This window comes from Micromys minutus (genome assembly GCF_963924665.1).
Source record: "Micromys minutus genome assembly, chromosome: X".
Classification (NCBI taxonomy): domain Eukaryota; kingdom Metazoa; phylum Chordata; class Mammalia; order Rodentia; family Muridae; genus Micromys; species Micromys minutus.
The window spans coordinates 42,606,615-42,622,846 of NC_137970.1; the positions used below are offsets into that span (position 1 = coordinate 42,606,615).

The window sequence follows — 16,232 nt, forward strand, 5'->3', positions numbered from 1 at the left end:
GATGATACCGTTCACATACAAGACAGTGCCAACAGCAAAACCACTAACAGATGGAGAGCTGCTAGGAAGGATGAGGGTGAGCATACTTCACAGAGCCTGGCCTCTGGGAGGTGGCCTGCACTATGGAGCACAGCAGGAGGGAGGGAGGGGGCACATCCTCCCAGAACTGCCAAGGGTGAAGCACTCATGCTTTGTGGAGGAAACCCAAGCCACCCATGCAGATTGGTCACATGTGGCTGACCGCCTGTCTTTGGTGACAGAACTGGGATCTACTGACTAGACTGGGAGTTCTTGTTGGTAGGACTCATTTCTTATTCCAAGAGGACACTGGTTCAAATTGAATTGATCTCCTGGCTGGGGGAAGATCCTGAAATGCTTACAACTTTATGTGAGGAAAAGCCAGGAAGAAACCCTCTCCTCCCCTCCCTGTTGTCCATTAGTGTGATTAATAATAAATATCCCCAGGCACTTGGTGCTGGCAAGACGCCTTGTCACTGCTGCTCATTACCCATCTGCCTCCCTCAGCTTCCAAGCTGCCCATTAGGTGCTGTGGTGAGGAGTCATAAAATGCACACCCCCCCAGTGTGTCTGTCACAGCCTGGGACTGAAGTCATGCATTTAGGATGGTGGGAACAAGTAGGTCTAAACTCACAAGACCCAGGCCCAGCTTTCTATCTTATTATCAAGAAACCATGTGACTTTCCAAAAGGTACTTCATTTCCCAGACTCTCAATCTTATCACTGAAAAAGTCTTTTGTGAGATGATGTAAGTCCCTAATTCTCACTCTATGGTAGGCAACATTTTCTTTGCTGTTACTCAAACCCTGGTTTGTTTCCAAGATAAGAGTTTGCTGTGACTTTGATCCTGGAGCTCACTAAGTCTCTTGGTTGGCTGGCCAAAAAGTTCCTGGGATCTACTTGTCTCCACCCCATCTTTACCCTCATATACCTCCTTGCCAGTCTTTTAGATGTTCATTGTGTAATAATTTTACCAATGTATCCAATTCCCAGACTCTTAAAACTTCTTGCTCAATCTCCTATCCCTTCATTGTGATATCTCCATTCTTCTTGGACACTGGATCTAGAATATTCCTGCACAGCCTCTGCTCCTAGTGGCCCTACCCTGCTTTACTGTTTAATAACACACTTGTCTCACCTTCCTTGAATGTTAGGAATTTAGCACATCTAAAATTTCAAATCTCTTTCATGCTCCTTATTTCCCCCTCGGGAGCCGATCTACGTATGGATGTCCAGATTTTATTTCCATGCCTTTTTCTCCACACAGACTGGCATAATTTATATCATTTCTAAACTTAATTGTAGGGGTTAATCTGGTCCCAGTAAGATTGGTAGAAACCTCAGATCACAAATGACCACAATAAGAGGTTGGCTGGGGAAAGAACACAGTATTGATCATGTAAGGTTGGAATGGAATACAAAGAGGTAGGAAATGAAGATGAATATCCCTGTCCATAGAGAAGGACAGCAGAACACCACAGCTGCCTCTGATTTGCACTGAAGCTAGGGAGACTATTTCAAGTCTAACATCCCAGTAATGTCCAGTTGCTTGACCACAGTAACCATTGCTACTTTAAGCAGCTTCTGTGTGGTGAAGTAGGAAGGTGGGGCATTATTACATTAGTTCTCCCCGGACCCCGCCCTGATTTTAACCATCCTTTTTTGGACTTTTTAAAAAAAATTGCAATCTCTTATTCTCTAGGTCTAATCCTATCCCATCCTTCTCAGACTCTTTTCAGCTACTTCCTTTACTGTTCTACCTGCCCCACCCTATGGCATCCTTTCCTCTCCACTTGGATTCCTAAGCCTCGATTGGCTTTTTAGTAGTTTGCTCAGCTCCTTGACATGCTACCCAGTTTTTCTGTGTGCATGTGTTTGCAGGGAGTAAATGGGAGGGTGTGGCATGACTGGGGATGCGCACATATGCATAAGGGTTAGGGAATCGCATACTGGGGATTTCCACGTTCCAGAAAGTTCAACTAGTCTGCAGTGGGCTTAATTTAGGTATTTATTTTAGTGCCAAGATCTTTTGGTCTCTAGGTGAACATGAATGAAGAAATCAGCGAGTTTCTTTGACTTTGGAGGGCTGAATGGGGTGGAGAGTCCATGGGCCATGGCAGAATCAAGTAATGTGATTGGCTACCATTTCTACTCCTGCTACTGAAGTACTCTGAAAGATGCGACTCTTCCTTGGGGCACATACTTGGGTTTTGACAGGGAACGTTCTTGTTCTTTTTTCCCCCCTAACACCTATCAATGAACTGTGTGGCATCAGTGACAGAAATGGAGGCATGTAGACTCACAAACACTGTTAAGTTGTGAGAAAATGAAATAGGACTGTTAGGTTCCCGAGCACAAATGTAAGAGTTTATGCAACTACCTTTATGTTTCCCTTTTCCTGAGCAGGCTACTTCTTTCTCCTCTTTTTATAATGTTTAAGTGGGAAAGGACCTTGGAAACCCTGTAGCATGGTCATTGTTATGGAAGGGGAAACTCAATACCAGAGAGGGGAAGGGACTTACCCAAGAGAGTGCAGAGGACACAGGATGAGTTAATGATAAAAAAAATAATTTGAACCATGGTGGGTGTTCTGGTTGCCCTTTTCAGATGCCCTTTACACTATTCTTTGTTTGACTTTACATCACTGAGGTTTATGGTAATTTACCTCATGAAAGGCACACAATCCATTCTCCTGTGCAGTTGCCAGAACTAGAGGGCATATCTCACCTGAGAGACTTATACTATCATCAAAAAGTGGATGTGAGCCTGGTATTGAGGTACATACTCATAGTCCCAGCACTAAGGCGGCAGAAGCAGGAGGATTGGGAGTCCATGTCAACTGGCTGCTGTGAGTACTCTGTGTTAAAGAGTGTATAGAAACAGTGTCAAGACATCTGTGACCCAGGTGAGGTAGTAAGATTATTAGTTCAAGACTAACCTACGCCAGCGTAGTAGGATTGCGAGTTCAAGACTAACCTAAGCTATAGAATGAGTTGAAAGCCAGCTCTGGTGACAAAAAGACCAAACAAGACCAGGTTACTGATGTGAGGAGACTTGAACCTGGGAATCGGAGGACAGAAAATGAACTTAGAAGACAGATATTTGGAAAAGGTTCTTAATTCTGGAGAAAATGAGGCCCATACAAAGTCGAAAGAAATGTGACAGGTTAAATGAATCCTATAGACAGGAATGAACTGCTGAGGAGGAGCTGAAGAAGTTTAGTCCAGAAGTTTCCTGAGGAGTAGCAGAACTCTCAGGAGCTACTGTGGACAGCAGAGAATTTGTTGTGGTCCCGGGGAGCTTAGGTGTGGCATGACTGGAAGTCACAGAAAAAAAGAGTTCAAATGTCCACTAGCGGGAACTTTCTTTTTTAAATAAAATTATGTTTATATGCTTATAGTTTATGTATTTACATTTCAAATGTTATCCCATTTCCTGTTCCCCCTCTCTTCCATCCTCCCTCTCCCTGTTTCTATGAGGATGTTCCCCCTCCCACCCGCCCCAAACCAAGCACCAGGTCTCCAATGGGAGTTAGAGAAAGGACTGAAGGAGCTGAAGGGGTTTGCGACCCCATAGAAAGAATAACAATATCAACCAGCCAGACCCTCCAGAACTGCCAGGGACTAAACCACCAACCAAAGGGTACACACGGCGGGGTGGGGTGGGTGGGGGGACGTGAAGCGGGAACTTTCTAGCCCAAGGCTTCCTAGAGAGGGAACTGGGCAGCTCTACCAGACAACGGGCTCCCAACTTGGTTCAGGGCTGCAGAAGCATCTGCTAGGGTGTGGCCCCCCAGTCAAGCCCGGGCTCATACTGGGGGCGGAGTCAGATGGTCGAAACTTGGAAGAGGGGACAGTGAGTGAAGGTGGGAGGGGGCAGAGTGGGCAAGAGTGGGGAGTGGGAGTCCTTGGGGGAGTTTTTGGACCCGGGCTTGGACCCCCACGTGGCCAGAGGAGCCTCTCTGGGCTGGGCCGGGCTGGGCGGGGCGATGCCCGAAGCCGCGGGCAGGCTGGCGGGAGGGCGGGGAGAGGCGCGGAAGCCCGGCCACATAAAGGAGCAGCAGCGCAACGGGGGCGGCTCTTTCCTGGGTGGGGTTTGTAAAGTCGTGGCCCGTTAGCAGGAAGCGGAGCAGTCGCCCAACCCTAGAGTGGGACCCAATCTGAGCACCCGGTTCTGTCGAGTCCTTGCCGAAGTGTACTGCGCGCTCAGAGCAGCCCGACAGTTTCCAGCCAAACTTCACCAACTCCTTCCTTGCCGCCACCATGCCGAAGACGGTGAGTGCGGAGGACTGGCGCGGTCGGTCGGCCCCGGGGGTTCCAGTTTGACCCTTGCCACTTTATGGCTTAGGGCTTGGTTGGTCACAGGCCTGCCTGGGATACTGGGCTGTCCCTTAAGGCTGTAAGGAGGAGACGATTGTGGAGTCCTAGTTTGAGCGCTCTAGGAGGTGACCGGGTGTACAAACTAGAAGTGTGGATAAGGAGTGGTCAGCCTTTCACGGGTTCAGTTCCCCGCCTCTGGGATGAGGCAGTGGAAATTCTGTGAGAGGCTGGATAAATCCCCTTTTCTAAAGGGTCATTGGGCACTGGGAAAACGACTCTACTTTTGAGAACATTTCCGGGGCCCAGGAATTGGCGCCTTTCTGGAGCAAGGCTATCACTGTCTCAGAAGAGCCCCATGGTTACAGAGAAGCGGGGAGGAGAGAGGAAGTTGCTCAGGGCGGATCCCGTACACCCATCCACCTTTCCCATAACTGCCCCTCTTCTACCTCACTTCTGCTCTGCCCCCTTCCACAGCTTTTCAGCCCCAACTGCTTTTCCCTGGGAGAGGAGGAAGATGTAGAGGGGCTCATCAGCTGGGTTACTTTACCCAGGGGCAGAAACACTTCATTAGGCACAAGTCTGTGGAGGGGCCCACTCAACCTACTGGAAGACAGGGCAGGTTTCTCTTCCTCTATTAAATCCCTGTCAGACATAGTGCCTCTGTAACCCCCTAGGGCCGTTTTGTGAGGTATAGGTTTTCTCCTGTGGGGGCCACACCTATCTAGTGTGGTGGTTGATTTGAGATCTGGTCTCCACCCCACTGGCTGTTGCTACCCAAAGCCTCCAGGGAGTGAGGCCTAGGGGGGCCGGATGCCCAGTAGGGAGGGGTGGGGGAGGGGTATGTGCTTGACTAATGAGCTCTGCTTGCTTTTGTGCAAGTCACGCTAGGTCCTAGCTCTTGAAGGCCCTATGACCACTGTGAATTGAGTTTCTTAGGTGAAGGGGCTTTGCTGGGCTCCTGTGTTGTATGTTGCTAGCCTACCCATCTCTCTAGGACTGCCTGAGCCTGGGTAGAGCTGAGATTGGATGCTTGAGAAGGGATGGGGGCGCCTGGAAAGAGAGGAGAGTGAATAGATATGGGAGGTCTTTGTGTCTATATTGAGGTTTCCTGGCACCTTACTGTATTTCAGCTATACTGCTGGGTCTTCCTTGCCTTCTTGGAACTCAGAACTTCTTAAGAAACACCAAGGCTTTTTTGTTTTTTTTTTTTTTTTAATATTTTAATTTTTTTGGAGACCGAGTCCTTTGGTCTTCTATAACATTATACTTTATGAAAGTATATACAAATGTGAGATGATATTTGTTCCCCTCCTCCACTGCCTTCCTGTGGTCTCCTTCACCCCAAGACCTCTGGCAGGTTTCCTTCCTCCCGCGCCCCCCCCCCCCAGTCTACCCTTCTGTTTTCCTATCACATGAATTTCTCAGTGGGTCTTTTTGGTTGGGGAGGATCACCACAACCTGTAACCTAGGCTGTCATGGGACTCCCCATGTAATGTAGGTTGCTTTCAGATTTTTGCCAATTTTCCTGCCTCGTCCTCCACAGTGCTGAGATTACAGGCTTGAGCCACCACACCTGGCTTGTTAATTTGTTTTGATAAAAGGTTTGTGTTTAGCCAAGGTTGGATTGAACTCACTTTGTAGCCTGAGATGTACCGAAAAAGTCTTGGAGGTAGTCCTTCTCAAGTGCAGGGATTGTAGGTTTGAGCCACCACTCAACTCGGCTTCCACTCCTTAACTGTGTACTAAACCATTTCTAAAATATGAAAGCTAGGGAATGGTAGTGTCAAAATCAAATGCCTTCGTTTGTGTTAGACATGGTCAGTTTCACTGTTAAAGCCAATTTCTCCTAGCCAGGGCAGCCTACTTTAAATATGTTGAAATACATCTTTTTTGGACTGTTTCAGGTTGTTAGTTCCAAAAGTCTGGTCTTGTGTTTTTCAAAACAAGGTCTTATACTGTTGTAGCATAGTTCCTAGCCATTTCAGTCTAGCCCACTGAGTGCTAGGATCACAGGCTCTCATATGACCAGCCCACTATCTCTTCTGGAGAGAAGATAATTGTAATTTAAAATGTGTTTCCTGGGACTGGAGAGATTGCCCAACAAGGCACTCTCACAGGTTCTGGTCTCAGTGCCCACATGGCAACTTACAACTGTCTGTATTGTAATGTAAGCCAGGGCATCCGACTCCCTCTTTTGGTGTCCTTAAGCATCAAGCCCAAATGTGGTGTATATACATGCTGCTAAGATGCTCATGAGCATAAAATAAAAATAGACCTTTTGTTGAGAAGGTCTTTTCCTTTCAATTCCATCTTTAACTTTTTGTTTTTATTTCAAAGATTTAGGAGATTCACTTGGATTTCCTAAAAAGGAGATTGGTAATTTTCATGATTTTGGGTTTTTAATTTCAAACTTTATGATGTATTGAGTGTTACCATTTATTTATTTACTTAACTGGTTTTACAAAACAGGGTCTCATATATTCCAGGCTAGGCTTGAACTTCTAATCCTCTTGCTTCTACCACCTAAATCCTGGGATTTGTTGTCATAAGACCAAGTCCAACTCTTCCCATTGTCTAGATGGGGAGACTGAAACTGGTGATAGGGAAGGATGGACCATGAATGTTGTAGCATACCAACAGGAAGGGTACAACTTGGGTCTAGGTCTTTTTGAGGTGGGGAGGTCATCAGTCTTGGAAAAACCTGTTTGGTTTACTGGGATTTAGCAAGTCATGGGAAGAAGTGATCAGTGCTCATTGGATGGTACCATCCATGACTGACACAGAGTCCAGCTCCTTGAAGTATTTGAAAACTTCTGGATCCGGATTCAGCTAAACTTTAACAGGGGCTGTATGAATTGTTGATTTTCCTGCCATTCCTAGCATTGCTTGAGCCACTGAAGTGGCACTAAAGTGGTACTTGATGAATAGGGGGCAGAATTTCAGGCTTCTAACCCTTGAACCAGCCCTGCCTGTAGACTTGAGGGTGGGGCAAGGGATGAGGAATGAAGGTTGTGTGGGAGGCTTCTGCCTCTGTCTGCTGCACTCACTGCCCCCCATCTCTCCCTCTTTTTTTTTGGAAACAGTTTCTTGTGTAGCCTTTAGGGGCCTATAAAATAGGCTTTTCTTTTTTTTTTTTTTTTTCTGTTGTTGTTTTTAACTCACAGCAATCCTCTTGACTCTGCTTCAGAATTTCTGGAATTATGGGTGTGAATTACCACCTGAGGGTGTTTTGTTTTTGTTTTGAGACAGAGACATGAGCTGTGCAGCTAAAATTGGCCTTGATTCTAGGCAATTCTGTCTCTCGAATGATGAAATTATATAGTCTACACACACACACACACAGTGGACATCAAAGGGCAAGTTTCTGTCAGTTCTCTTCACTATGGGATCTGGGAATAAAGTGGTCAGCTTTGGCTGGTAAGTGGGTTACCCTTTGAGCCATCTTGGAAGTCACTTGATTTGTTGTTTGTGACTGAGTCTCAGGTTGCCCACTGGACATATAGGCAAGGATGACCTGAACTCTGTACATTTTCACCTCAGCCTCCCTCATACTAGGATAACAGAGGAGTGTTACAGTGTCTAGCCTTTCTCCACTCTTGATGTTCCAGTTTGCTGACCCCTTTGTGAATTCTAGATAGTAGAGAACAGAACAAGCACTATCTTGGTGATTTCATTTATACTTATCCATGGAAAAAAATCTCTTGCACAAAACAGCCTTTTCTTTCATCTTGGGGGGGAAGGTTGCTCTGTCCGTACGTGATGGGGTGGTATCGACTATTGCATTATTCTCTAAGTGCCTAAAATGGCAGCCTGTAAGGGAAGTGTTGTCAGGCATATGTAATTGTAGCACTTGGGAGGATAGAAGATTGTAGTGAGTTTGAGGCCAGGTTGAGTTATAGGTTGTCTAACACCGCCCCCCCCCCCCAAAAAAAAAACTTAACAGTGAACCAAAAAAGGTGGTGCCTTTTCTTTGGTCTGACACTGTAATTCAACTGCTTTACTAGATTGTGGAAATGGAAGGGACATTTAGAGGTCATTTAGTCTTTCCCCATGCTTCCAAATCTAATTCTCTATGGATGAGAAGTGATGACAGCTACAATTATTCTGAACTCTGCTCTAATAGTGTTGCTTAGCAACAGTCTTTCTTAGGTTCCATTGTATATTCCTGGGAGTCCACCCCTACCCCCACTGGAATTTCTAGACTCAGGGTCCCGGGAGGGGGATATCTGGCTACCAGCAGTACTGTCAGGGTTGGGCTTTTCATGGCTACATTGCCTCTGATCTTTGAAGATAGATCCTGACTCTGTCTGATCTTTGAAAGATAGAATGGAGTTTATCATATGCTTCTTTCTTAACTTCCAATCTTTTCTACTACTCCACCTCATTCTCCTGTCTCTAAAGAGGGAAAAAACAAACAAACAAACAAATGAACAGTACAAAGGTGGTCTTCCTTGGGGCTGTCCGTTCGTCAGGTCATGATGAGGATGGTTGTTCATAATTGACTGGCTTTGCTGTTCATCCCTTTGACTTCATGCTTGATAGAGCTGAAAAACTTTGCAGTTCCAGGTTCTAATTTGTGATAGAAGATCTTAGTTTGGAGGGTTAGCTCAGCATTACATGAGCGAGGATCGTGGGTGTTGGGAAATAGAAAGTAAAACTCAACTTAGAATATTTGTTCTCATTCTATACAAGGAGATGAGATGCTCTTTGGTTTTTAAAGATTTATTATGTATTATTTATATTTGAACAAACAAACAAAAAATCCTTGAAGCTTGGTGGTGGTGGCACACATCTTTAATTCTTGCATTTTGGAGGCAGAGGCAGGCTGATCTCTGAGTTTGAGGGCAGCCTGGTCTACAGAACTAGTTCCAGGACAGCCAGGGCCACACAGAGGAATTCTGTCTTAAACAAACAATGTCCTTGAAAGGGTTCCTAGAACTTGAAAGGAGTTCTGTGAATGGATAGGTACCTGCCAAAAGCTGAAATTCTAAATCTTGCCTGAGTCTATAAAATTAAACATATAACCTTCTAAATTTTGTTTTTGGTTTTTGAAACCCAAAGTTTCTGTGGATTCAGATTGGCCTAGAATGCATGAGAATATCCTGACTCAGCCTCCTAAAAATATTTTTAAGTTGTCATATTAATCAGAAGACTGGGGAATATTCTAAATGTCGCAATCTCCTTAACATTTTGTTAGATCTACAAGTATATATAACTGAGTTAGTGTAAATTAATTGTGTTCATCAAATTTTCACAGCAGCCAAACTGAATAAAAGTAAAGGAAATAAAGTTCTAAGTGAAGAAGAAAGTCTAGTATAGGCACACAGTCCCAGTACTTGAGAAGTAGAGGCAGGGCTATCAGGAGTGTAGGGTTATTCCCCACCAAGTAATGAATCGGTAGCCAGCTTGGGCTACACCTTTCAACAGAAAGGTTATCCAAATAAAGTAGGCCATTAGCAAATTCCTTTCTGTCCACTCTCAGTATCTCTTCAACTTTGTCACAAGGGACATGTGCTGGTAATTGGTAAACTTTAGGAACCCTTCTAATATGGATATTCTTGACAGCTCAATGCTACATGGTAAATAGCATTGGATATCTTTTTTTCATATGTGTTCATTCAGACATTCTTTAGAATTTGAGCACTTTTGATGTGCTAGAGGATACTAGAGATACAGAGTTCACACAGTGCTTGCCAAAAGGTATTTATCTTGTCTTTCTATATTTCTGCATTATTGTCTGTTGAGTGCCAGTTTAGAATGTAGAGTTTCTGGTTCATTGCATTAGATCTTGCCAATAATACTGGCGTGAGGACCCTTGGCTATTTATTTCTCTATTGAGTTTTGAGCTTTTGGCTGTTTTGTACTTTTTTATTAATTAATTCACTTTACATCCCAATTGAAGCCCCTCTCCTGGTCCCACCCTCACTACCCTCACCTCGTTATCACCTCTCCTCCCCAGAGAAGGAGAAGGCATCCTTTGCTACCTCAGGGTGAGACATTAAGTTGAAGCAGGAGTAGGCACATCTGTTTTTTTTTTTTTTTTAATTTTTTTTACTGAGGAAAGAAAGAAACTAAGTGAAACTACATTATGAAGGTGGTAAGTTTATCGAAGAGCTCTCAGCAAACAGGAATAGCTTTATTAGAGTTGGGTGTAGTGGATTCTGCCTGTAATTCCAGCACTCTGCAACTGAGCCAGGAAGATGTGAGGTTGAGGTCAGGCTAGGCTACATAGTGAATTCAATGTCTGCTAAAATAACATAAAAAACCCTGTCTTCATAAACAAAGAAGTAATACCTTTGTAGCTTTCTCTTCCTCTCTTCTCACATTATACAGTGACTGTTTGATAGCATCATATAGATTTCCTCTGGTTTTGCTGAAAGGTTAGGGAGATACTAGGCTCCTTTTAGGGGTGTGGGGGAGAAAGCTCTTAAGACAGAGAAGGATGACCCTACTGCTTTTTGTCTACAAGTGTTGGGATTACAGGCATGTGCCACCACATCTAGCTGGAAGTTATGAAGAACTATCTTTAATTATTTCTAAATATAGTTGAGTAGTTAGATATAATGGTAGGCATTAAAATGGTGGTGAAGATAAATCTTGTAAGATGAGTGTTACCAGTGAGTGGAGGGGTAGGTACCGTGGGGTACAGCATTTCAAATAAAGTTATCCACACTTGGAGTGTCCCTGAGCTTCCTCATCCTCAAGATTCGATTTAGCTAGTTGTTTTTAGATGACCAGGGTTTCCCACAGGAGTGTGCTGAGCTATAGAACATCTGAGCTGGTCTTGTAGTTCAGCCAGCCTTTATTTTTTAGATGAGCACACAGAATCCCACAATAAGGAAGAAATTTCAGTGAGTTGATAATAGGACCAGGGCATCTTGCCTGAGGCCAGTATAAAAGAGGATGTTGAGTGTTTTCTGACTCAGCTGGGGGTGACTTGACCATCCTGTTAGTGACTGTACAGCAATCCCCAGGGAGTTTTAAAGATGGAGATGCTTCAAGTCTTGAACATTTCTTTGGAACTCTGTAGTACTTCCTAGATGTTTTTTTCTTGCCTCTAAAAGGTACTAGAAGACAGATGGTTAAAGAAGGGACACAGGGAGAGGATGTTTGGCCATTTTCTTTCTTGAGACTAGGCCTTACTGTCCTAAGAGTCATACATATTTCTTTTTTCTTTTGCAACAGGATTTCTAGTTCAGGGTGAACTTGACCTAGTTATGTGGCCGAGGGATGACCTTATTATCCTCATGCTTTCACGTGCTCTTCAACTGCTGGGATTACAGCTGATCACTACTGTGGCTGAATTATTTGAATCCTTTAAAATTATTTGTGTCCTGTACATATTTGTATGTACATGTGTGTGAATGCATGCTTAAGCATCCACATGTGGCATTGCCTGTAGTATGTATGGAGGGCAGAAGACAACTAGAGTCAGTTCTCTCCTTCCATTATGTTGAACTCAGTTCCATCAGGCATAGTAGCCAGTCCCTTTACCTGATGAGCCATCTCTATGCCCTTGTTTTTTTGTTTTGAAACAGATCTCATTTAGCCCAGACTAGCTTTGAATTTGCTGTGTAACTGAGTCTGGCTTTGAATTTCTGACTGTTCTACCTCTATCTCCTAAGAGTTGGACATATGGACTTGACATCCATGCCTATCAAGGTCTGACCTCTTTGAATTCAAGCTTGACCTGTCTGTTGTACTATGGTTAGAAGATCATTTGTCTTTCAAATTTAATGATAATATTTGGTGTTGTAGCAACCATTTTAATATAGTCCAGAGTCAACTGATCTCAGCTCTCAACTATCAACTCTAGGTACTTTGATAGTAGGTCAAGTATTGGGTTGTTGGGGGAGATTTCAGGCTTTCATAAAAAAGGTATAATATTGAAAGGTACAGAGTCCAGAATTAGACTGCTTGGACTCACATTCTAAGCACTTAACCTGTGTGGCCAATGAGTTGTTCCTAACATGCAGAAGGCCTTGTGTTGAATCTCCAGAACTAAAAAAAAAAGGAGCTAAGTAAGTTTACCCAAGGTATAACTAGTTAATCACATAGCTGTAATTTGAATCCAAGCTGTCTGGTTCTAGTCTATGAATTTCCCCTCTCCATCTCCATCTTCCTTCTCCTTATCCCGTTTCACCTATCCCTTGTTTTGATTTTTTTACAGTCTTCTTTTGTAGAATGCAACTATCCTTTGCGTCTGCTTCCTGAGTGCTACCATCCATGCCTGGATTTTTATTTTATTTTTTGAGTGGAGTTACAGTAAGTGCTCAAGCCCATCTCTGAACTCTGGTCTCAAGTGGTTCCCTTCTGTTTGGGCATTCTGAATATCTAGGACAATAGGTATGCAACAAACATGCCTCAGTAGGTTACTTCTGAGCCTTCTTTTCCTCAACTGTAATTTAAAGATAATAATTGCTTCCTAGTGTTGTGTTGATTAAGTGAGATAATTTATATAAAGTGCTTATAACTGTGCCTAGTAACTAATGGTGTCATATTAGTATAACCACCAATTATTAATATGTTCAGCCATCTACTAGGAGCTCAATTTTCATAACTTATTGTTACTATTACTGTAAAATATATAATGAGCAGAATACAATTCATACCTTTGAAAATTCCCCATTTAATTGTAGATTTAGGGTTAACTCATTCTTAGAAACAGTTTGATAAAAAAAATTGTATTTTCTATAGGTTGTAATAAGGAGTTTACTGGGACATTAATGAGTTGTTAAAGAGGTATATACTTGGGGGCCAGTGGCCATTCTGGGTGGGGAAATGATAGGATTTTTAAATAAAGGTGCAAACTAGGTTGTTTTAGGCCAGTGTCCCTTTTAAATCATTCCTTCATTGGTAAACATTCTGAAAGGTCTGTGAAGGATACTGGTTTCTGAAACCAGGATAATTAGTTCTAGTAAAAGCTGTTATTTTTCTTGCCCAAGTAGGTTTCTAAATGGCTTCACGAGATGGTTCAGTGGGTGAAGTAAGGACCTGGGTTTCAGAGCCCATGTTAAGGGTACATCTGCGGGTCCTGAACTCCTACTGCAAGATGGGAAGCAGAGACAGGAGGATTCTGGAAGCATATATGCCAGGTGCCCTGTAATGAAGTAGCAGAAACAAGAGAGACAGTCTCCTTAATAAGGGGAAGCCTAGGGTTGATGATTGAGGTCATCCTCTCGTTCTCTACGTACATTTTGTGGCATGCACACACATCTCTGTGCACACATGATAGTTCCTTCCTTCATGAGTCTGTTTGAACCAAATTAAGAAATAGAACTCAGTGAAGACTTTCTGTTCTCCCATTGGCTTTGCTGTGAGGTGAGGTGTTGGTGGAGAAAATATGGAGGAAGTTTTTTTTAATGAGTGATTGTGATAGATGGAGGAGTTCTATGCTTTCTGACCATAGCCTACCTACAGAATGGGCACCTTGAACTCGGAGACAGATATTTTGATGTATGTTTTCAAGTATATCTTTTTGGCTATGCTTAGCAGCAGAAGTAGCAGATCTAAAACTGTTTTCAAATTTGTGAAAATTTGATAGAAAATTTCTGTGATTATACTAATTGAGGCAAATTATGGGAATCATTGAGGTTTGAACATTGGTGAGGCAGGGCAAAGTAAAGTCCTGAAAATCTTTGTTGGTTATAGCATATGAGCAAGGTGGCCAGAAACTCAGAGATTTACTTTCCTCTGCTTCTCTGAATTCTGAGATTAAGGGCAAGCTTGGAAAAGGGATGCTATTTTTAAGATAGCCAAAGTAGTTTCTGATCTTACCATTTTGTTCTAGTCTGCTTCAATCCCCGGGTCCAGTCTTTTTCCAAAAACCTCAGGCTGGGTATTTGATGATAGTACACCTAAAGGCTCTTTATTCCTTGTTATAATGTTTAATTAATCTGTGGTATACAGGGTTGGAGGTGTCAAGGGAACATCCAATATGATTGTCATTAATTAAGATACATAGGTTCTTGCTATTTTCAAGGGTTTAAAATAAGCTTAACTCCTTCTCAACCATATTGTTAATGGAGAGAGTCTGACAAGCCTAGAAATGTTATTTTACTAAAACTAAGAGTTATGCGGCCCTTTTGCCCTTGAATTTGCTTTTCTCCTCTCCAGCATGAAAACATCAGTGACATCAGAAATAAAAAACGTAGAATTTACTTCCCCAGGTTCTTTATTTCCCTTGGTTCCTGGGGCATGGTGAATCTAGAATACACTTGGCAAGAATAGTGGCCATTTTGCTTCAGGGTTGCTTTACTTCTCTTCTCCGGGTGCTTGGAGGGCTGCTCCTGAAGTGGTTGAGCTGGGTCTGGGAACAATTTAGTCTATTTGCCTTTCTGCAATAGCCTAGGCATTTTCCTATGATTGGGAGCTTGCCTCCTGGCCAAAGGCCAGTTGCCAGAGGAAACCAGTGACTAAAGGCTTCCTCCCTGTGATGTCACCTTCTGGAACCATTCCTCATGATTCCCCATGAGTCGAGTGACCTTATTTGGCTATTTTTGCCCCCCTTAAATACTCACCTCTCTTCAACCAATTTTTTGTTCTTTATAACAGGGACCACCTTCTTCAAGGTTTTGCAATGCTACCCGTAAACATTTTTTCTCAGGGCCTTGAGAGGAGGAGGAAGAATGGGAATTGAGAAGGATGAGACAGGGTGGGGTGGTGGAGGGAGGGGAGGCAGGTTCTGGAATGATTGTGATTTCCCCACCCTGATTTCTTATCTTTTCTTTCCCACTTGTCCCTGCATAGTTACCTGCCTTTAGTTTCTTACAAAGCTCTCTGACAGCTTAAGTGTGGTTGTTCTTGGCCTGAAAAGGCCTAGGAGGTGGGGTGGGGCTAGGGCTCTCAGCATCTGAAAGTATTTTTTTGGAGTAGGTAAAGCCTTCGAATAAGTAAGGCCAAGTCTTGGCATGTGCCTTCTCTATGCCTAGTCTCACTAGGCTTTCTCAGATTAGGTTAGAAGAAGAGAGCTTTTGATGCATAAAGTTTCAGGCATATGTCTCATTCATTATTTTTTTTCTGCTTTGAAATTTTGTTTTCAGATATATTTATTTTATTTTACATGTTTTGCGTGCCTGCATGTCTGTGCAACACTTGTGTGCCTGGTACCTGAGGAGGTCAGAAGCAGGCATCAGATCCCCTGGAACTGGAATTAAGGATGGTTGTGAACTGCCAGGTGAATACTGGGCACTGAACCTGGGTCCTCTGCAACAACAGCAAATGACTGCAGAGTCATCTCTCCAGCCTCTCAGTTTTCTGCTTTTTAGTGGACACTGTGCAGTGGAAGCCATAGTAGGCTAAGTTAGGCTAGCTGTCTGGTTTTAGCCTCTGTCTGGGTGACCTGGTACAAATCATTTTCACACCTTTATTTCTTTATATGGGAAACATATTCTGATCATGTGTTTACTCTTAAAAAGAATAAGAAGATAGCTATGTAACAACAGAGAACAGTAAGTGTTTGAAGTTGTCCTGTTTCCTTTAAAATAACATTGAGGATGTTTTCTCTCCTAGATATATCAGTATGGAAACAGACTCTATTTCCAGGAGCCCTACTGTGGAGACAATGACTTGGGGAAACAGCTATTGACAGTGAACCTTGGGCAAAGCATTTCACTCCACTCTGAAGACCAGAGTTGCTGGCTATTTTTGGTTATTGATGATTCCAGAGAGAATAGAAGACCCTTGAAATAGCCATAGTTTTATCCGGAAAGGGATGACCAAAAAACAAACCTAAACTGATTGCAGAGGAGATCTTATTTCCCCTCTCTTTATACAACAGCCTTTTGGGGACCATGGGATTACTTTTATTTTGAGTCTTAAATTACTAAGATTTCCTCTTGTCTGAGTCACTGTTGTCTCTGCTGCCCTTGTACAGGGAAAGCTATACGTATGGCA

The 16,232-nt window shown here is 43.3% G+C and overlaps 1 protein-coding gene across 1 annotated transcript in view; it reads left to right on the forward strand.

Moving 5' to 3' along the window:
- The first annotated feature begins 4,116 nt into the window (after positions 1–4,116).
- MSN (moesin) overlaps positions 4,117–16,232 on the forward strand; it is a 70,876-nt gene continuing 58,760 nt past the window's right edge. The window contains exon 1 of the mRNA XM_080909671.1: positions 4,117–4,292. Within this exon, the coding sequence (XP_080765797.1) occupies positions 4,281–4,292 (12 nt within the window). The 5' untranslated portion in view covers positions 4,117–4,280. The remainder of the gene's footprint in view (positions 4,293–16,232) is intronic.